Source organism: Alligator mississippiensis, chromosome 1 (assembly GCF_030867095.1).
Source record: "Alligator mississippiensis isolate rAllMis1 chromosome 1, rAllMis1, whole genome shotgun sequence".
NCBI classification, from domain to species: Eukaryota; Metazoa; Chordata; order Crocodylia; family Alligatoridae; genus Alligator; species Alligator mississippiensis.
The window spans coordinates 42431329-42454950 of NC_081824.1; the positions used below are offsets into that span (position 1 = coordinate 42431329).

Consider the following 23622-nt stretch of genomic DNA (forward strand, 5'->3'; position numbering starts at 1 on the left):
ATGTTAAAATGGTATCTTCCGAAATATTTTATATGCATGGCCCTCGACAGCTCACCAAAACTCGTTAAGTGGCCCTCCAGCCAAATGAATTACCCACCCCTGCCTTTGATGATCCAGGTATAATGTGTAACTTCCCTAACAGTGACAGAATCAATACACTATAATGAAGTTATAATACAAAAACTGAGATAGTGGGCACAGTTACCCAATGGTCTTCAGTATTGACAAAAATAAGCTTCAAAATCTGTAAATAGACTAAAGTAATCCAGAAACTAATTATAACAATATTTTCATCTGCAGCTATTCATGTGGATGAAGGCAGACGTATTATAATTTCTCAAGATGAACTTGAAGGTATGTAGCTCTTCCATGGTTTCTTTTGTTTACATCCAAGAAATTTTAGAACATAATCAGTAACATAAGAGTTTGCAAAAAATCTATTTAGTGAACAAGTGCTTTGTAAATATAAAATAAAGCAGGCATCCTACCTCACAAGCCACAGATAACATCAGTTAATGCAAAAGTCTGAGGGGTAGGATAAGGTCAAGTTCTTGATTGTGCGGTATTACAATACAAATTATGTCAGATTTGGAATTCTAAAGGGTGAACATTATTGGGACTTAGCCCTGTGAAGTCTATGAGAGTCTTTTTTTTCCCTATTCCCATTAATTATGTTGAAAATAGGCTTTTTTAGTACTTAAAATAATTTATTTACTATACTTCAACAAATCTGTTTTAAACTCAACAAATTGATGTGCTTTTGCAAAGAACAAAGACACATTTGTAGGGGATAAAAATAAAAATGCATTAAAGAGGATAGTAAGTGATGTAAATTATTGCATGCGAACTTCCAAGTTGCTTTTAAGAGCTGCTTTTATTTAGAAAAAGAAGTGCCATAGAAGACTAACTCCCAATGTACTCATTTTCAGCCTGGATTTTTAACTTGTAGTTCTAATGTCTTTGTGAATAAATTGTTATAGTTTCACCTTCTATGACTTATATTGTCATGTGGAAAAGACATTTTCTATTTTTATAGATGGAATTCTAAGCATTTATTGGATATGTGCAGAATGTTGCGCTGTAAAAAAAAGAAAATGCCCCAAATACCTTAAAATCCCTCTCACGCTACTACATTTTGAGCTGCAAGAACAGGGTATTTATGGATATCTCCCAAATTGCCATTGCTGAACTGTTGCCAGGTGATACCTTATTCAGAGATAAATGAATATGCTGGAAGCTGTCATTTATAGGCTTGAAACACCTTTTGCCTGTACCAGGTTTTCAATGTCCATTCAACTAACAGAACATGGCCTTTGCTGTGGCACAGAGTGGCAATAAATTGCCCTATTTGGGCAGATTAAGATTCCCTCAATTTGGCTCATCATCACATTCCTTGCAGGCCTTGGGTGGGAATAGAGAGGGGTATGTGGGCAGACAAGTGCTGCACTCCAACTAATCTCCAGATGACATAGTTACTTGAGAAAGTAGGAACAAAGGTGGCTGTATGCTACATTTGCATGTCTCTGATTCTGTAGGGCAGATCTAAATTATATTGGCTTGTAACACCATCCATATTAGAGAAGCTATCTTTAGTATGTTTTTTTCCTCCTGTACACTTAACTTTAAGCTCCTTTTCTATTTAAACGTACTGTCCTTCTGGAATTTTTATGGTTCAGTTTTCGATACCGACTCTTGGACTTATGTCTTTGATCAAGCATCTCTTATTTGCATACAGCAAGTGGCTTTATCAAGGCATTTTGCACAGCTGATTAAAGTAATTCAAATATGATCAAAGAAAAATCATGTGAGACAAATGCACAGAGATAGAAAGTTTTCTGTTGAATATTTTATTTCAGCAGTGAAAATAAATAGCCCACTTTTAATTTGCATACTTAGTTCCTTAAAATAGAAATGAAACAAGCTAGTAACATGTAAAGCTGATATTTTAGCCTTTAGTAGCTTTGAAATGCATTGTAGGGTGGGAGTTCAGAAAGATGAGCTGTAGCATAAGTGCTGACCTGGGTGTTAATCTACTGTTTAACACTTGTAAGTTTATTACTTCTCCAGGCGATATTCAGATTCCAGGACCTCCTACCAATGTACATGCTTCAGAAACCAGCAAAACATATGTTGTACTCAGCTGGGATCCACCTGTTCCCCGTGGCAAAGAGCCACTGATGTATTTCATTGAGAAGGTACGGTACTGTACTGTTGCGTTCAGCTGTAAGGCTTTTCATTGCCACATACAATTAAATTCAAATAATTTTCAGAGCCACAGAACTAACAATAAAACTAGCTCTCACTGAGGTCTCACAGGACCTCACACTGGCACCTTAGAGAAGGCATGGATAATCAAATATCTTATTACATGATTTAATGAGTGTTGAAATTCAAGATGCAGAGAAAAAAAAGTGCTATTTACTCACTATTGCCTAAAAAGAGAACAAAAGTACCAGTACACTGTAGTAGTTTAATGGAAAGCTTATCTCTCAAAGCTTCATTGACTCTTTGCAACTTGCCTTTAATAAGAGGGAACTTATGGTTGCTGTGCCTTTGAAGCAGACCCAGGAGTAAATTGTGACCCATAACTGGGTCTCTTCTTCCCACTTCCTCCATGAAAACAGTAAATTATGCCAGCTCTTTACATGGCACAACTGTCTGTCTCTTCTGCAGTGATAGTTGTGGATGGATGTGGGAGAGGAGACCAAGCTCTGCCAACTCCATTAATTTTTATAAACTACCAACTGCCTGCCTACCTGTGCAGGAGGCTGCAATTTTCCTTCATGCTCTGTTCCACCTGACCCGACCCGCCTGAACAAGGAGGGAGGCTAAGCCTCTTTCAACACCAGTCTCTCCCACTTCTGCTCTGTGCTGCAGAGCCCCTCTGGGGGAGACTCAGGTTCAGCCTGACTTCTCCCCTACAAATGTATGCTTGTTCAGTTCTGATATCTTCCTAGATAAACTTCTCAGTTTCTCTAACTTAAATGATTTTCAGGCTCACAATTCTGGCCATATTTTTACCATTTTTGACTAATTTCTCAAATCCCCTCCTTCTCCCCCCCCCCCCCCCCGAGTTTCATTCTTACCAAGATTTCACTGCTCTTTCTTTATTTGGCTTCTTTTTTCTTCCGCATCTTCCAGCTTTTTCCTCTTTTCTTTCTTTCAAAGATGCAGCTTTTCTCTCTTCAAACTACTCCACTTGCCTCAGTGATGACACATCTCCCAGTCACCTTCCATCCACTCTTCTCTCCTCCCTTACTCTTCTCCTTAACCTCTCATTCTCTTCTGCTTCTTTCCACCACATCATAAAAATACGCTTTAGACAATCATCTCTAAAAGAAAAAGAAACAAAAAACTCACGATTGACTTTATTTGCCTATCCAACTAGTGCTCCAGCTCGCTGTCATCTTTCATCTCTAAGTTCATTGAATGTATTATTTATAATTTTTCTGTAAAATTCCTTCCATCATAAACCTTCCTCATCCTAGACTCAGCCCATTAGATTTAATTAAAATAGCTGTCACAAACATCTCTAATGATATTTTGTTAGTTAAAGCTCAGAACTAGTGAGGATACTCATAATCTTTGATCTATCATGAGTCATTGGCACCACCAGCTCTTCTTGCAATCTTCTTCTTCATTACCTTCCAAGCTTTCTTGAAGTTCTTCTACCTCCATGGTACTCCAGTGTGTCTACAGGTGCATGTGGGAGTTGTGAATTCAAATGTCAGGGTAAATTTTGACTTGTATTCTATCTTAATGTATTTATCTCCTTTTCATTTGCGTGTGTACTTCAGCTGCCCTCCAACTTTCTGTAGGGATTCCTCAAAGTTCTTTGCTCTCATCGGGGGAACAAATTCAACTACCATTCTGTGCTGTCAATACAGAGATTTCCAGGTTTCTCTCTTGTTTTCTATACTAACATATCAGGTTATTGTTCAGACTTCTCAATGTTTAGCTGTCAATTTAAGTTTAACACAAAGTGAGTTCTTAACCTTTCCCCAAGACCTCCTTTCTCAGATCACTGTGGACAACCCAACTCACCCCAAGTACTCATATTTAGGTTATGCATTTGTTATGGAATTCTCAATTCCCACATGTGATCAGTTTCTATCATTCACTTATTCAACTGTCAAGCTTTCTTTGATGCTCTCCCACATACCCAACAGAAGCCCCCCCTGCCCCCATGGTATCCTCCTCTACAGCACTCCTTAACACATTCCTTTTCTATGATTCCTACAAAAATCTTTACATCTAAGCTACAGATGTACTCAGATCCCACTGCCTTTTATGCAGACTAGTGTGGTCTTGAACTCTTCTTTCTGATAGTACAGTCATCTGTTGTCACTTGACTTGCACTTACATTGAAAGCACTTAGAGTCAAGGACCCTCTGTGTCTTCTGTCTTGCTACACTGCATGTTTCATTATTTGTGCCCCATTGTGTAACTGTAATACACATAAATTATAATAATAATAATCCCTCTGTGCTGAAATGTATCCTGGATCAGAGTCTGACATCAATTGTGCACTTGAAATTTTTGATATCCACAGGGTTTACTTACGAAGCTCTTCATAGTTCCAGTGACAAAATATCCATATAAAGAGAAAGCAGTGGCAATAACAAACACTTGATTCATTACATAAAAAAATACTAAAGGAAAATGATCACAAGAATTCTAAAGCTATAATTTCTTTATACAAATGAATGTTAAACCCTGCAAATCTTGACTCGTATGAGTAATGTTTACCTATATGAACAGTTGGCTTAATTCAAATGTGAACCACAAGGCAGGGCAGTATGTGCTCTCCAGGTACTCTGGGATATGATTAAACAGAGAGGTTTGGAGAAGAAAACTCTAAAATATATTAGAAATGCACTGAGATGTTAAATTATAACTAAATATAAACCAGTGAATTGATTCTTGTTTCTGTCACATTAAAGCACCCACAATTAATTTGCTTCAAGTCAAGGCTCAGTACCAAAATATAAAATATGCAAAAAAAATGCTATTTACATATTTCCCATCTTTTTCATTAAAGAAGAAAATGAATGTTACTTCTGCTGCTGCTGCTTCTTTCTTTTGTTTCCAAGAGCAATGTCTGAGTTTAGCATCTATCAAAGGGATTTCAAAATATGGATTGTAGATGTTTTACCTTTGTATCATTTATTTGTGGTAACACCTGTTACATATAAGCTGCTAAGAAAACAGCCAAAAAAGACTATTCTTTCTCTAAGGAATTCACAGTCTGAAACTGTAAATATGCTGCTCATATAATTCGTATAGAATTCTGTGTCTATAATGTTTATGCAACTGTCTTTGTATGTCCTAAGACACTTTTACTCAAGCTGTCTACTGGACAATTCAGCCATCCTAAGGATACTGAAATAAACTGTGGCTTTTTTTTCTGGGTCAACTGATTATTTGGGGTAACTAATGTGCAGAATAGTTCGCTCAGAGCACTGGTTTTCCAGATCTTTCACTATGCTTTCTGCCATATACACTAAAGCCAGGTCTAGCTCAGTACAAATTACAAACTGCTTTGTTCATTTTGCATGTGTAGCTGAAAATGGGGCCCTAAATTGAAGTGGTTAGGTGTCTGCTATTGCACAGTAAGTAATCTCAAGTAACTTAGTTACTTGCATTTTCAGGTAGCAAAATTTACTCACAATTAGAACCAATTTCTGCTCAATAAGCATCGGCATGTGTAGATGTGGACACTTACTGCACAGTAACTAGCTTTACTGCTCAGTAAAGTGTCTTGTGTAGACGTGCCCAATATGTCTGCTTTTGAAAGGTGGAATGAAGAAAAAAAAGTCTTTCCTTGTAGTAAGTAACTGACTAGCAACAGCTAAGGAACAGAGCCTGTACATTGTTCTGTGCCCTGTGAGTCATATGCAGATTGTATTATCCCTTTTGCTCATTATGATCTCAACAATTTTTACCATATTTCTTGCATATAATGCACACTGCAGTTTCCACCATCTGATTACCGAATGTGTTGTATGCTAGAAAATATTGTACTTTATCCACTATCACAAGGGAGTCAAAAAAGATATTGCCTCTATCTCTTCGGCATCATGTCTTCTAATGTTCCCATGTGATTATGTGCCTGTGCTAACCCCACTTGGCTAGCCTGCTCCATGCAGATGGATAGATGGACACAGATAGACAGGCATATAGATCTCCTCTGTAGAGTAGTTACCAGTAGGAGCAGTGAGGATTTGTATGCATGGGTATCAGGCATTCCAAAATTATTCTCCTTCATGAACACATTTGGTATGCTCAATTTTTAACAATTATGAAGTAATCATCACTTTTATTTTTATAGTCCATGGTTGGAAGTGGAAGCTGGCAGAGGGTCAATGCTCAGGTGGCAGTGAAATCTCCTCGCTATGCAGTGTTTGACCTTATAGAAGGAAAATCGTATGTATTTCGAGTCTTGTCAGCAAACAAACATGGCATTAGTGACCCATCTGAAATAACACCACCTATTCAAGCACAGGATACCATTGGTAAGACAGTTCATGAAATGCTGTTGATTATTTTAAAATGACAAATAAACAAACTCTTTATAAATTCAGAAGCATGCATGGCAATCCAATTCGGTTTTATAAAAATATGTATTTTAACTATCATACAAGGGATCAGGTAAGAAAACTGTGCCACACTTTTGTAGAATTAATATTCAGGATTCTCCATCACTAGCATGGTTTTTTTGGTGAGAAATGGAAGTGTTAAATCATTCCATTGATTTCAGTTAGTCCTTCTTCAGCAGCACTTCGTTAATGTGACTACTCACAAAAGGAAGACCAGATGTTCTGGCCACACTCTACTTTTGGATAATTATATTATCTAACTCAGGGAATTATAAGCTACCTACATTTTCCTATAGTTCAATTAGATAATATAGGCTTCATTTCTCTTTCTAATAACCCCTGTTGTGAATTCTGGCTCATGTACAATTCCCATTGCATAGATGTTGTTGCATTTCAGTGATAGCAAGGGTATGGCTGGACATATAGTGGCAAATTTCAAAATTCAACTAAATCATATACCTGAAGCCCAGCCTTAAACTTATCAGAACAAAAAACTACGATGTGATTATTTTTTGTCCAAGCATTGGTGACAAATAAACATGTATCAGATATTAATAGTTCCTACTTACGGCGATTGTAGGTAGGAATGGGCACTCATTTCTAAAAACAGAAATGTTTGGAAAATTTCCAGTGCTAGAAATCTTTCTAGGAAAAGAAGTACACAGGCATTCTAGCCTGCAACCACCTCCTCTCCCCTGCTTCCTGTGCCTTCTTCAGACTGGGGTGATTCTGGTCTGGGAAAGGTGTGGCTACTCCACTCCCCCCAGTCTCCAGGGGAGATGCATTGCTGCTGTGTCCCATTGGCTGTCCCCTGCCTGTAACAGCTGCTCACCTTGAAGGGTAGGGAGGGCTGTGTGGCCTCAGGTGGTCTGAGGCAATGGGTGGTAGGCTTGTGCAAAGCGGCAAGTATTCGCTTCAGGTTTGGATTCAGCTGATTTGGAGTGACAGTGATTAGATTGGGAGATTTGAATCACTGTCCTGATTTGATTCAGCTGAATCAGATCCGAAGATTCAGCGCCGCTTCGGAGATTTGGCCATAGACTAAACAGGCAGCAGGTCTCACCACACCGGACACAGCTGCCTCCAGCTGGTAAGTCTGTTGTGTTGAGCAGAGGTAGGTATTTTGTTGTATCCATTGGGGAGTTCTTCTGCATTTAACTAGCTTAATTTAAGCATTTGCTTAAAAGCAGTAGAGATATGCAATCAAGAGTAACCAGTTATATGGATTACAGGAAAGGAAGCATGCCATTGTATCACATAATGATATTAAGAAAAAAGTCAGAGCTAGTGAAATCTAAATAGTTTAAATTATATAATGCTGTACCCAGATTAATTTAGTTGCTACCTGCTTATGTATCAGTGTCTTTAAATGCAACGAATATTTATGTCTTTCTTTTGCATAGTTGTCCCATCTGCTCCTGGTCGTGTAGTAGGCACAAGGAATACAAAAACATCAGTTGTCGTACAGTGGGATAAGCCAAAACATGAAGAAGATTTATTTGGCTACTACATTGACTATTCTGTGGTGGGATCGAATCATTGGGAATCTAGTAATCATAAACCTATTAAATATAATAGGTACTGATAATATCTTTCTGTTTCTACATATTTTGAAGTCTACTGAATGTTAATATACACGCCTCTTTAAGGCTACCTTGAAAGATATTTGAAGGAATGATTTTCATAGGTTTTGATTAAATATAAGCTTAACACTATCTCCTTCTTTTTACCTGGGTTGTTCAACTCTTGACTTACCTTCTTTATGATAGTTATTTCTGACAATCAGTAGCCAAATTCCCCAAATGGGCTGTTTTGATTAGAATCACTCAACAAATGCAGTTTGTACATGTCATTTGTATACTCCTGTACCTATTCATACTAGCATACTATATGTTGTGAATTATGTATTAATTTATAAAGATGTTATATTTTTCCAAATCCTTTGATCAAATTATCCAAGAGTGGCTCTATGATATGATAAAAAGGATTATTTCTTGATTATATGTTTGTAGAACCTGGAGCACATATCAGTAATGACATACCCACATCCTACAATATTCTGTAATGTCACAGCTACTAGATATAGCAACTCCAACCGTAATTGAGACTACATTGTGTTAGCCACAGTACAGAAGTGTATGTCAAGACAGTATTAGCATTGAAATGTTCAGAAACTTGACATTATTATTACGGGGTAATTTGAGCTGAATGTTACATCATTGTAAATTAACTTGGTTACAAACGAACTTTCTGCGGTAAGAGCTACTCTAGTATGTGATCACTATATGGTAAAGAAGACAGTTTACATTGAGCAAATGGCTACCCAGGAATGAAATACCCAGGGGAAGGGTTCTTAACCTATGGTTCCTGGGCCAGATCTGACTGGAAGAACCATTTGATCTAGACTGTGAGGCTGTAGCTTTGGTGGCATTCAGCATCAGGGGGTTTGCCCATGCTCCAGTAAAGTGTCCAAGCCACTGAGTGGTGGGGAACTTTCCCATCCCAGGCCACAGCCAGGCAGTGGGGGGAAGTAGTGGCAGCTCAGTCCTAGCAACAGCCCACCTAGGATTCAGCACACAGCTGGAAAACTTTGCTGACTGTTGGCCTAGGGAGTTGACATGCAATTTGTTACATAATCCTTTTTTCCACGCAGTTAAGGGGTCACTTTATCCTAGATTTGAGTGATTTAATGTGTTGAGTATCTTCTCCACTTTTACTATGAAATAAAATCAATTTTCAATTAAGTAAATGCGTTGTGTGTGCAAGATGAAAAATGTGAGGGAAAACAGGGGGACAGAGTGGAGTACCTTAGGCCACACAGCAGGTTAGTGCCAGTTATACCATCCATAGTTCCTAAATTTCAGCACAGTGACTCTTTCACTATACTCTGCTGTGCCATACTTACACTTATTATTTTGAATAGGGTATATTGTACCTAGGAAAACACACAAGGGGCACATGTACACAAGATGTTTACTGTGGAGTTGCCTAATTAGCTCAGCAATAAAATGTCAAAGTCTATACATGCAGCCCTATTAGGCTGCAGTAAGCTAATAAATGCTGTTGTAAGATAGTACTGCCCAACAGAAGTACTATCCTACAGCAGCATCATTTAGTGTGCTGCAACACACGTATAGATGCTGATGGAGATGGCTGGGGCACAGGAGTGCTACAATGCAGAGGTTACCTGCCATCTAGCCTGCACTGGATCACCCTTGTGCCTCACCTAGCCCTCTGCAGCACATTGAACTGGCTTGGAGCATCTCTGGACTGGCATTCCTGGACAGCTGGTCACCTAGAAGGGTAAGCATCCCTGGACTGGCATCCCTGGATAGCTCTGGACAGCCCTGGATAGCTCTGGGGCCCTCTGCCTGCTAGGGCTGCTCTGCCCTGGTTCAACATGTTGCAGTCCTGGGCAATGTGTAAATACTATGCTCAGGAGCAATAAACTCCAGCACAAACTGACCTGGAGTTTATTTAGTTGAATTAATTTCATGTGTAGATGCACCCAAGGAGATGAATTCACTTGATCCTTGAGATGAACTCACAATGTTAAAGATACAAATATTTTCCAAATACAGTATGGAAAGTTAGCTGACAGAAGCTTTAAACTAAAATCCAGATACATGCTGCTTTATTGCTTTTATTTTTTTAAAATCAGGTTTGTTGTTCATGGCCTGGATACTGGAGAGAAGTACATCTTCCGTGTGAAAGCTGTGAATGCCATTGGAACCAGTGAAAATTCTCAGGAGTCTGAACCCATAACAGTACAAGCAGCCCTTAGTAAGTGTGATTCTGTGCGACTCAACTTTTAATGAGTTAAAATTTTGGAATGAATTAACTCTTCTGGTCTCAGTGGCTGGACACATAACATGTTAAAACTAGTGTAGCAAACATTGGTTTTGTACATTGAAATAAGGTATACTGGTTTCTGGAGAGGAAACATGAACAGCTCCTTAGGTAGTTGCTACAAGATGCCATATGGCTCACCACTCGGTGATAGAGTTGGTAGTAGCTACCCCAGAAAAGAAGCAGATACTGAGATACTCCTGGAAAGGAGGACTGAATAAACTTTCACTCCTGTTTAACTCCACATGAGGATCTAGTAAGTTATATTAGCATAGTTGAATATGTATGCTGCATGTCCTTTCCCTTTTTATATGAAGTTCACAGTGAGTTATACTAAAGTAAACATGCTGTATATTGAGTCCCATGCTTAATGGAGTGCTAATATGTGGGATTGTAGCATATTTATCTTAGTAGTGTTTACTCATGCATTTGGCTATAGCATAAATGGAGAAAATAAAAAGAAGTTGCTTATAAAAGATCATGTTAAAAATACAGGGCCAGATTCAGTGCCATATCATAGCTGCTTTGTTCTGCTCTGGTAATGCAAAAGCATCAGTCAATCTGATTAAACTAGCTAGAGGTTGCTGTGTAACAGCTGAGTGGTGCAAATAAGTTTATCATTGAATCCATCCCCTTGGGTTGGTTTTCAGGTGACACTATTATTGCAAAGCTACATTAAACAGAAAAGTTTGTTTGACTGCCTCTGTAGGGTGACACAAACCTTGATTCCCTTTTGACACAAAACAGCTTGGGAAAACCATTTGCATCCTCTCCTCTGGCATCCTGAAAACAATGATTCAATCTAAGCGATACAATTTTGCAACCCCAGTTCCCACTGGCTTCAGTATGAGTTGAATGTTTATTGGACGGCAGAATTATTCCTTTGGCCCCACACAACTATTATAACCCCCTTGTATTCTGACTAGGTTCCTCCACTGAATTCAGAGCCCTGAGACTTGAATGAAAATCCATAGAAAAGTCCTGCACTGGGAAGATCAGTTTGATTAACAGGGTATACTTTCAGTAAGAAAGACTTATAGCAAAACACCTAATTAAATCTGTTCTCTCTTAGAGCTGTAGACAGAAGATAATAAACACAGTTTACCAAAATAATCTTTTAAAAGATCTGCTGTTGAAAATCCCTGTTTGAAGTCTTTTTCCTGGCCTTTGCTGCTTTATTAATTACAAATCTGTTCTATTTGATTGTTTAGGAGGAAGTATATCTCATATTGGTAGGTAGTAGGTTAACATGTCTACATCCGTTCACTCTAGATTCTAATGCCTACACTATTTAACGTTGTGGTAACTTATGCTAAGACACCACTGAAATTATTTAGCTAGCTGTGAAACTAAAAAAAAGTAAAATTCACTGTTTCATTTTTTATCAACATAGAATTATGAACATGTATGTTGCATGGGGTGCATTGTTAAACACATCTTGCCCACTTGTGTGTATGTGTTTGACTAACTTTGATTCATGTCAGCAGTCACAATGGGAAGCTAGCAGAAATACATATATAGTAGAAGTGATTCACAAGTGTGTTTGCAGTATTATGACTTTATAGATCTATATGAGTTTTTACTGTGTTCATTATTGCTTAAGATGAAATAGCAACAACAGGTAAACCCTAATTTATTAGTGGAAGCCAGAGCCACCATGAAATGCTGAAACATTTTCTCTGATGTGTGTCACTGAAATGTTTAATTATATTTGGCTATGAATGATCCTTCAGAGCATGAGACCTCATCTGAAAAAGGAACAACACCTATATGTGCTGATTACTGTCAGTACCCTATGCTAATCATTAATACAGCTATAAAAGTAGAGACCTTATCAAGGCCTGAGTTAGATTTTCTTCTACTTTAACTGTGATACCTGACATTTCCTGAGGGTCTCAAAGGCAAGCAGCTCAGCCAGCACTGTCTGTAGCATTCTAGGTCCAGGAAATGGTGTTTCTAGGCAGAGTTGTGATCAAAGATGGCAAATGCGAAATGGTGCCAAGGCTGATGGGTGCTAATTCCCAACACATATTACAATTAAGACATGATTAACTGATTAATCCTGTGTTCTCCAGATGCTGGGAGCACTGGTCAGCTGATCAGGGCTCCCAGCTGGGGGACCACAATGAGGTCTCATGGCTGGGAGCTCCATCAGTGATTGGAGCTCCGAGCCATAGGTGTGAACCATGTGCTGCCATGGCTGTCAGCTGATTGGAGCTTTCAACCACTGGAGTGTATGGTATGTCTCCAGGACTGGAAGCTTTGATCAACTGATGGGGTTCCCAGCCATGGGAATGAAGACTGCCAGTTCAAGGGAAGCCTGGGATCATGTTCCCGGGCTTCCTCTGCACCAGCAATATGGTATGATGGGATTTGATATTCAGTACCACAGTTGTGCTGCAAGCCATGCACATGCGATATGGCAGGTAGTATGATTGTTGGGCTCATGCATCATATCCTATTGTACCTCTTTTGAATGTCTGTCAGTGTCCCTAAAGTAGCTGTAATAAGGAGCAAAAGAAAACAGTCTCATAACTCTCCTTGCTTTGTGGGCAACATGCCTGCTCCTGACTTCTTAAGTTATAACACTGTGGGTAAAACTTATAGATGACATCAGCCTTCTAGTCTCAACAAAGCTTGGGTTTACAAATCTTAACAGAGCTCATTGTACTTCTCTTGCAGTGCATTTTGAAGTGTGATCTAGAGACACAGAGGATTCCAGAATAATTGGTCAAATGTTACTTTAATTAATTAACAGTATTAAAGACTCTTAAATAAAAATGTTCCTTCCTTTCACCTACTCAGACAAGTTAATATATTAGAAAGGTGTTTATGCAGGTCACATTCTATTCCATTTGTACTGTTTTATAACTGTTGTTATCAGCATACTTGCCAAAGAATGCAAAACCTGTTGATAACTGGGCAGGTATAGCAGCAAAAATTTTCTTGGCAAAGGGGCTCTTACTTGCTCTCAATTGTCTACAACTACCTTGCCTAGGATTCCTGTTTTCCTAAGCGCATTTTTGGTTCCCAATTTACAGTTCATTGCAAAGCTGCAATATCTTACATATAATATTACATAGAAAAGAAGAGTGAAAAATACCATGTTCTGCAACACTGCTGTGCTTTAGACACTGCACTAACACTCTATATCCTTGTTTTCTCATAGCCTGTCCATCATATCCTTATGGTATCACACTTCTTAATTGTGATGGTCACTCAATGACTCTTGGCTGGAAACTACCAAGATTCAGTGGAGGCTCTCCAGTTCTTGGTTATTATATAGACAAACGTGAGGCTCACCACCGTAACTGGCATGAAGTCAATTCCTCTCCTATTAAAAAAAGGATTTATACGGTTGGTATTATTTTATTCCCTGCGGATTCAGCCGCTATTTTTACTATTTATTTGCATTTGAAGAAGTTTTATATTTTTGGAGAGACATTATCTGAAGTTTATTTCCCATGACTCGACCAGTTCTTTCACCAAACCTGAGAATTGGAGTAGAGAGGATTGCAAAGGAGAATGCTGGCAATGCAGTATCACCCCCAACCACCATACGCCTAGAGAGGAGTTCAGAAATGGCATTTATGGCTTAAGAGTCAGTGTGAAAACCCCACAGGTGTGTCTCTGAGACCTGGCAGTGGAGTGAAAAGGCTGGTCTCCAGGGCAGAGCAGATGGGTACTGAGAAATGAGACAAAGGTAGAGAAACATGGATGGACAGGGCTAGGAAGTGCTTTTTAGGGCTGTTTATGCTCTCATAAACAAAGGGAAAATGTACAGTTAATTTGTTTCTAAGGTTCACAGCATGCAATGTGGCTATGCTTGTACTTAGGAGGGGCTATCTACATAGTCATTTGAAGTGGCGGGGCTGAATTGCTGATGGAAGTAAAGTAGAGAGCTTTTAGATGAACACATTATTTTGTGCCCTGCTAGAAGCAGGCTAGGCCGTCAGGTACAGAATATAAGAACAAGGGGATTTAAAAATTATTTTTAATGGCTGTATTGCCTTGTTAGTTACCTTAGCTAATGTTAGCTATGTTATATATTAATTCTCCTGTATTAAGAATTTCACGCTAGATTTTATTAGCACCTGCTGTTCCCCAAGCTTAGTCTAGTTTCACTTTGATCTTGGATTTGACACTCTTTTAGATAACCTTTCCAACATGTATCTCTCTGTTCCCATCAAAAATTAAATGTTACATTCCTTTTATTATCTCCTTTTTCTCTAAAGAATATTGCCCTAGTTTCTCTATTCTTTGTGAAAATCTAAGATCTTTTAGTTCCTCCATCAGCAGTGCCTGTCCTCAGCTGCAGCCTCCCTTCTACTAATACAGTAAAACATGAATGTGAAAAAAATTCTCCAGACTGTGGAGGTTCCAACTGCAGAGCTCCAGTAGGGGTAGGGAGAAAGCCAAAGGGAAGTCCAGAGACTTTGCAGCCTGTGTGGGCTCCAAAACTGAGTTTGGTGATAATGTACTCTTTGAAAAAAGCAAAGGGCTGTGGAAAGGACAGAAAAATCACAAAGATCATATTTTAGGTATAAAAATGGCTTAGATCCCCTACATATAAATCCTGCTTTGCTAATCCCATCCCCAGTGCTTTCTCCTTCTTTCTGTTGTGCTGTATGGTTCAGGAAGCTCCTCCTAGTCCTATGTTCTTATTGCCTGTTAATAATTAAAATGAACAAATAAAATCCCCCTAGAATGACTGGAAAAACTCACCTAAGCAAATCAAATGCGGGGACTTCGTTACTGTGTAGACATACATCTTCCCCAAGACATCAGTTTCCTTCCTTTTTCCCATAGTTTTCTGTTATCTTCCCTTCTTTTATTATTCCAGGTTGATTATCACTTTCTGTCCTGGGCTAACCTGTGCCCTTACTCTCCCAATATTTGCCTCTGCAACCAAGTAGATGGAGAGAAGGCTGGAGGGAAAGGAGGGAACATAAGAGTCCTCTCCATCACCCTCTCCTTGTTGATCTTAGCTGGCCATTCATAAGCTTCACCTTTTATGGAGCTGCAGGTGTATTTCCCACTGCAGCAAGAGGGGGCAGAGGAGGGAATTGTGCCTCTGAAAGGTATATCTGTCGGCCAAGGCTGGGACTCTTCCTGGGAAATCACAGGCTGCCTAGATGTTCTCATTTAGCCCTGTATGAGCTCTCTGGGTGAAATTGTTAGATTCTTGGACCTTCTCATTTTACTTCCTTGTAAAACTCCTGGCATGTTGGCAAGTGTTTAATAATGAATAAATCAACGAGTGAATTTGTATTATAGCTATTACATTTCTGAGGTCTTGAATACCAACTCAGTTATTTGTTTCTTGCCTCATCTGAAAAGGTAGAGGATCTGACAGAAAATTCCTTCTATGAATTCAAAATTGCTGCTACAAACATTGTAGGCATAGGCCAACCTTCAGATCCCAGTGAGCACTTTAAATGTGAAACCTGGACAATGCCAGAACCTGGTAAGTCTATCACTTCTTTATAATATTCAATGTAATATATATGCCTTGCAGCACTGTCCATTTAATACATGTACACAAAGCTGTGTAGGTGTTGCCTTGGGACAGAGGGATGGACTAGGGTTGAAATTCTATTTCCCTTTGTGTGCCTAGGTTGTAGTTTTCCAGTCCTGTAGGTAGCATAGACTGAACATGCCCAGTAGGCTGTGACTGGCTGAACATGTGCTCAGCCATGTATGTACCTATTGAATGCTCCCATTGTGGACATGTAAGTGATATACTGCAAGTAGATTGAGTTGTTCACATGTTACTGACTATATCCTATAAAACTATTGATTTGAGTCAGACACAGATCGATTGTGAACAAAAGTCATTGCCACTTGATAACTGCTCAGCGTTCTTTGTCAAATGAAATTATGTTCTTAATCTACTTCAAGAGACCTGAGGGTCGGTGTGCACTCTTGGAATGGACTATCCCTGACGAACATAACATAGCAATTTATAATAAGATGGAACAGGTAGGAAACCTTTACCAGACCAACAGTGTTGAGCAAAGACTAAGAGAATGATCTATATCCTATTGTATTCAGTTTGTGGCTACAAACAGATGTCATCTTTGGAGTGAGATCAGCAGAGCCAGGATATTTCCCAGCACAGCCGATCCATTTCATTGGCATGTCATGCAGGATCAAGACCCTGCTGCTCTCAGGGCTTCAGGAACCCAATCCTGAGGGACAGTAATCCTGGGTGCTGTGCCGAGATGGGGTGTGGCAGTGACATAGGTACACCATAGGAATCCCCTGTAGGTTCCTCCTGCTTGCAGAATTGCATCCCAAGTCAGCCAGGTATGTGTGCTGCAGGAATCCCAAGTACGAGATTCTTGTGGTGCGTCTGCATGGGAGAAGGGAAATCCCGTGCAGGTTCTCCTTTTGCAAATGGGTGCCCTGAGTCAGGATAAAGCAGTCAGATATGTACACTGTGAGAATCTCCTGAAGGGGAATTATTGTAACACGCAATAACCAAAAATATGTCTTGCCATTTATGATGGCAAGACAAACTACGGCTTTATGGCTTGACAAACTATGACTACCTTTTGTAATGGCAACCTTTTAGGTACTTGGAGTGCAGCAATGGACATGGAGGTCTACTTGCTTGAAACTTCTGCTGCTATGAAAATTTTTATGGAGGCAGAAGGGAGACATCTGTTTATACTCTCTCTTCCCAATGACTTCATAAAACAGGGTTTGAGCCCTGAAGTATCAAAAAATTAAGTTGGTCCCTGCAGAACTTACTGTTACGATCTGCTGATGAGATAGCAATAATTTCTGTGCTGCTGTCTATGCACCTCAAATATCAGCATTCAGAACTGTTAATCACAAACAATAAATTCAGTTTTAAAAATGTTGAATAAGCAAATGCCACTGACTTAAGGTTCCCAGTCCACAAATACTTAAAAATATATATTTAGCCTTGAACCATTAAAGATTGCTCTTAGAGAGCATGCAGAATGATTTTTCCACCAAATTTTATTTAATATGAGGTTCCTTATTAAAGGAGTCCTTATTCAAGCTGAGTATCATTTTTCTCCATGAGTGGACACATTGACTTCAGTGGAATTAGTTATATAAGGCACTATTCTGGAAGAATAAAGGTAGCTTAGGCTGAACCTTAATAAAAGCATACATGATTTGAAGGATCCCTGGCTAGCAATATAATACATATTTCAAAGCTTGCTTCCAACAGTTACTTATGGTATTGAAATAATACAATTGAACATTGTACTTTTAGTTCAAAATCTAATTGTAATATTCTGGGATGCAAAACCAGGAATCTTACCATAAACTTCAATGGGTACTGCAGGAAAGTTCAGCAGTTGTTTTTTTTTGTTTTTTTTTTTTTAGACTCTAGAGTTAATACTAGCACTTTAACAATTGAGATAAATACACAATATTTATTCATTTCTTTGATAAGGTTAAATTTAATTAAATTAATTTTAATTTTAATTATTATGCATTTAATTTTTTTTCACTAAAAAAGTTTAGAAATACTTTTGTAAAACAAGTTAAATTTCTCGTGGTCTTATGAGTGCTTTACACTATAACTGTGAGGCTGGGCTGGAGTTTTAAGTGAGGAGAATTTGATGTTTCCTTTTAAATTATATATATGAAAATTAGCTTTTGCTTAGGTAAGAAAACATTTTAGCCAAATTCTTATTAAACCATTAAACTTTTCTTCAATAATGTTGTACTAGTATAAGGGACTATAACCTGCTTTCCATTATCATTACCCATTATCAAATTTTCTGATCCCTTTGTAAGTGTTTATGATCATCTAAATCTCAGTGAGGCAGTTACTCTGCAAAGTGGGAAAATACTGAACTGATTACTTCTGCAATCTTCAGCAGGGCTGTCCAACTGATGGCCCACAAGCCACATGTGGCCTGTGAGGAGTTAACATGTAGCCCACAGGCTTTCACCTGGCTGCCACGCCAACTATTGCTCTTGTGGCCTCAGTGGTTGGGGTCTGCATATACCCCTTCTCTCCTCTGGCTTCTGGTTCCTGTCCCTGCTCTCAGAGGTGAGGCAGTGCAGTAGGAGTGTGCCAGGTTGCCTGGTGCAGCATACCTCAGGTGGACTGCTTGTGTAATTTATGTGGCCAGAAGGAGTATAGGGGAGCTGGGCTACCTGAACTACAGGGAGGGATACCCTCATGGTGCATGTGACTGGGAGAGGGTGGTTTACCATGTTCCAGGAGCAGGAGATGGGGGAGAGCTGGAATGTGAGGTCAGGAGCACAGCCGAGGGCGGACACAAGAAGTGTGGCCCCCAGGTCTGTGGCCCATGCTGCATATGGCTGCCCAGAAGTTGGACAGCCCTGGTCTACTAAGTCAATGTAGTTACATACAGTACACACCATATACATTAGCATAGCATTTGTACCCTTGGATTAAATATTATATATATATTATGCATGCATGTGTATTTGTGTGTGTGTATGTGTGTGTACACACACACACACACATGTAGAGCTATATCTATATCTATATCTATATCTATATCTACACACAAATACACACACACATAAAATACCTAAACCAATTTCTAAAGCAACGTGTGGATGGACAGGAAAAGTTTCCATTTCCATAACGGACTACGTGACCTTTCTGTTCCATGGACTGATTGCATTATTTTCAATTCTCATTATGCAGCTAACTGAATAGGTATCAATAAATTTCTCCCTCCTAAAAACAGGACTGTTAAAATGTTCCCTAAGCCTTGTTGAAAGTAGTATTAGAAAACGACTTAGCAGCAATGAAGAGGAATTGTGATTTAATTAAGATGGAGCCAGTATCTGGGCCTATTACCGTTACATAAAAAGATTAAGGACCAATATGATGTGGCAACAACATACTTATAATTACTGTAGTTACTGAGGAAGTCATTTTTAAGATGGAAACAAGTTTTTTCCACAGAAAGGCTACAACTCTATGCAAGATTTTCAGTGTGAGTAACAGGTTTTTAGTTCATCATACTGGTGTGTAACTAAATCCTTGTAGGTTTTTTTTTTGTCTCAGGTGTATCTGTGAGTTAACAATATTATCTAATGAATTATTCCACATGAATGAAACAGAATGAAATAGTCCTCTGTCTTGTGACAGTATACACCATCACATCCTGCAATGCATTTTTCTTTCATCTTCTAATGGATAAATAGAATCGTAGAAAGTTAGAATTGGAAGGGACCTCAGGAAGTCATTTGGTCCAACCCCCTGCTCAAAGCAGGACCATTCCCAATTAGATCATCCGAGACCAAGTTTTGTCTAGCCAGATTTTGAAAACCTCCAAAGATTCACATATGAATCTCTTCATAGGAAAATTAATTATTTGTGGTTGCATAGGCCACAGGGTTGGGATTTGCAGAGGACCCTATGAAGGTAAAATATTAAACCTGAGATCTGTTAGCCCCTTTGAAACTTCCTTGCATGCAAAATCTATTAGCTCTACTCAGTACATCTAAAAAGGTTCACAGATTTATATTAAAAAACCCAAACATCACTGATGTGTTTATGGTGAAGAAACCCTTATTTTCCTACAAAGCATGCTTGCAGATTCTCTTATCCACCATAGAATTTCATGTGTACTATCATCATTACATAAAATATGATAGTGTGAAAAGAAACCCTGGTATATTCAAAAGGTTCAACCATCTGTATTTTTGAACAGCAGCAGTATTAGAGAATCACAGGGTTCGAAAGAACCTCAAGGACTATCTACTAGGTTTTGTCAGCATGACAAACAACTGATATGATTACACTCTTGAACCCCATTGATAAAAATGAATTTGAAAATTGGAGGGTTTTAAAGAAATCTGACAAGCTGAGTACGAACAACGGCAGTGAAAGTGAAGGAAAATGCAGTGATGGGAATATTACCCTACATGGGATTATAGGGAAAATACAGTTCTTTCTGTTTTAATTGTCCTTTGTTTTGGTTTTCTTTATAACTATGATCATCCACCTCACAACAAAAAACCTCTTTTATTGAGGCAGATATAGCCTGATCTAAACCCACTGAACTAGAATGGAAAGGCTCCCACTGACTTCTGTGGATCTTGGATCAAGCCAGTGGCTCCTGTTTCATGCACAGCAATAAAACTAAAAATATTTATGCTAAATCACCTATTTGATTCCAAACTCAGTGAGCAGTAGCAAATTGGAACAGTGAATTTAAACTGCAATAAAAAGAAGCATTTATTTCTCTTTGGAATATTTTAGAGTGCATGGATTTTCCAGATGAATAATCTTACTTCAGCATCAAACTACTGGGATCCTGCTAATAATACAGCTTTGGAATACTAATGCCCATCTTGCTTAAGGACAGCAATCAACTATAAGGGAAAGAGACCTAAAGCATTTCATTCTGGGCAAGATTAGAATTAGAGATTTCTTTTATTCTGGATGGAGAATTTTGAACCGAGCCAAATAAAAATTTAGATGGTACCTTTCCCCTGAAGATAGCCAGTTTTCATAAAGTTAAGTCTAACTCTAAACTTTCAATTTTTAAAATGTTTTAGGTCCTTGCTATGACCTGACTGTTTGTGAGGTTAGAAACACATCATTGGTACTTCTATGGAAAGCTCCTGTGTACACTGGCAGCAGTTCTATAACTGGGTATTTTGTGGATTATAAGGAAGTAGATGTGGAAGAGTGGAGCACAGCTAATGAAAAAATAACTTCACATCATTACTTGAAGGTAATATCAAATAGATGGATGATATAGTTACTGATGTTTCAATGAATTGACCAAGCACTTGGGATAAGATCAGGGCCCACTGAAAACAATGGTAGAACAAATGTGGAATACAATCGGTCAGGATTTCATGTTTGATTCTTTGCTATAAATGTGACCAGTTATACAAGTTTACATATACTTTACTCTGTTCTTTTCCAGATTGGTGATTTACACGAGGGTAAAACCTATGTTTTCAAAGTCCGTGCAGTGAATGAAGCTGGTATAGGCAAGTCATCTGAAGTTTCTGAACCAGTGTTGATGGAGACCAGAGCAGGTATGCTATGTAATTTCCAGTTCTTAAAAAAAATTGAAATTTTTAGAAGCAAAATTGAATTGTAAAAACTGAAATTTTTAGGTGCAGGAACTAAAATTTTACCAGCTTTGCTTAATATATACTTATCTCTGTCGTCATGTTGGTCCTTGTACTTTTCTTTTAATGTAGGACATACCTTGAGAACTAAAAATGGTGAGATTGGTTAATTGTAAATCTAATTTGGTTGTCTAAAGCAATACAGAGCTTTTAAGTGCTGCCTAGTATGCTAAATAAAGTAGCAAATAAATATTTATATGAGCCAGTGTTAATGTTATTCCTGAAGTAGGTATTCAAGTATGGAGTATATGCAAGTATATTAGAAACATGTCTCAAACATGTTTTTAAATAATATAGAAAGGCCAGATTTTCCCCTATGCTAATCAGTACTTTACTCCATAGCTAGATTCCATGATTTCAATGGAACTGTCTAAGATAAAATCTTATTTGAGAAAAGGAGGCACAAGTTGGCTTGCAGATTTATTAATGGTGTAAAATTTGGTAAATCCTGGTTTACTGGTTATCATTTCTTATTAGTTTGCTTTTCTTGTTCATTGTCAGTTTCATTGTAGAGCTTAGTGCAGCAATGGGTAAGTATTTGGGCCTGCAGGCCACATAGGCAGTTTGGGGGAGCTGTCATGGGCTGGTCAGCACCCCACTCCCCCACAACAGCCTGGAGCCTGTGTGCCCTGCAGCTCCTCACTTCCATTAGTGCTCATAAGCAGCTGAGTGCACAGCCTTGGCCCTGGCCTGGCCCAGCCCACCCAGTGCCCCCTCAGGACCTGCCTTAACTGGGGTGGACTAGCTCCATCCCAGCCAGGACCTGTGCACACAGCCTCAGCCCTGGCCCACCCCATGTCTATTCCAAACTGGCCCACCCATGACGAGCAGTGGCAGTGGCTAGGCAGAAGCTGCTGCTGGGCACGGGGGAAAAGCAGCTCCTCCCCCTCACCACTGCTGGGCCCTTTTTGCTGCAGCCACCTGGAGTCCATGGCCCTGGTGGACTATGGCTGCCCTGCAGCTTCTCTCCACTGCCACTGCTGCACCACTGGGTGGCCTGGAGGTGGCACTGTTGGTGGTGGTGACTGCACTGGAGAGGAGCCACAGGGCAGCCCAGGTGCAGGCTTTGGGCAGCTGCAGCAAGAAGAGCCCAGCAGCGGTGAGAGGGAGGCAGCTGTTTTTCCCCCATGTCTAGCAACAGCTTCTGCCCAGCTGCTGCTGCCATTCATGGTGGGCAATCAGGTCCAGAGCAGGTGGGGGTGGGCCAGGGCCAGGGCTATGTGCATGGGTCCTGGCTGGACTGGAACTGGTCTGCTTTGGTTGGGGCAGGTCCAGAGTGGGCACTGGCTGGGCTGGGCCAGGGGCGGGGCTCTGTGTGTGGGTCCCTGCCAGTTCCCATGGGGCCAGGGCTGGAGTCCAGCTGCAGAGCTGTCCCAGCCCCACTCCATGCCCAGGGGTGATGGGATGTGCCACGGGCCAGACAGCATCTGGGCTGAGCAGGACCAAGGGACCCACCATGGGCCAGACAAGTTTCTCTGCAGGCTGGATCTGGCCTATGGGCTGTATTTTGCTGACCCCTGGCTTAATGTCTCAGCAAGCACCCAGCTGAGGGGAGTAGTAGATATGCTGGCTGGTAGAGCTAAGATTCAGAGAGACTTTGGACCAAAAGAAACCAAATAAGATTCAATAAGGACAAGTGCAAAGTCTTGCACTTTGAACGGATCAATCCCATGTACTGGTACAGGCTAGGAACTGACTTGCTAAGCAGCAGCTTTGCAGAAAAGGACCTGGAGGTTACAGTGGACAGTAAGCTGAACATGAGCCATCAGTGTGTCCTTTTTGCCAAGAAGGCTAATGGTATACTGGGTTGCATTAGTAGGAGAGTTGCCAACAGATTGAGGGAACGATTCTTTCCCTCTATTCAGCACTGGTGAGGCCTTATCTGGAGTACCGTGTCTAGTTTTGGGCTCTCCACTATAAAAGGATGTGGACAAATTGGAGAGAGTCCATTGGAGGGCAACAAAAATGTTTAGGGCCCTGGGGCATATAGCTTATGAGGACAGGTTGAGGGAACTGGGCTTATTGGGCATTTTTTTATACATGTAAGCGC

The 23622-nt window shown here is 39.7% G+C and overlaps 1 protein-coding gene across 1 annotated transcript in view; it reads left to right on the top strand.

The window, feature by feature from the left end:
• Positions 1-23622, top strand: part of MYOM2 (myomesin 2) — a 108774-nt gene that overhangs the window by 46212 nt on the left and 38940 nt on the right. Inside the window, exons 13-21 of the mRNA XM_006260944.3 lie at positions 301-354; positions 2068-2195; positions 6332-6515; positions 8003-8177; positions 10261-10382; positions 13618-13805; positions 15789-15915; positions 20985-21163; positions 21362-21476. Of these exons, the coding sequence (XP_006261006.1) occupies positions 301-354; positions 2068-2195; positions 6332-6515; positions 8003-8177; positions 10261-10382; positions 13618-13805; positions 15789-15915; positions 20985-21163; positions 21362-21476 (1272 nt within the window). The remainder of the gene's footprint in view (positions 1-300; positions 355-2067; positions 2196-6331; positions 6516-8002; positions 8178-10260; positions 10383-13617; positions 13806-15788; positions 15916-20984; positions 21164-21361; positions 21477-23622) is intronic.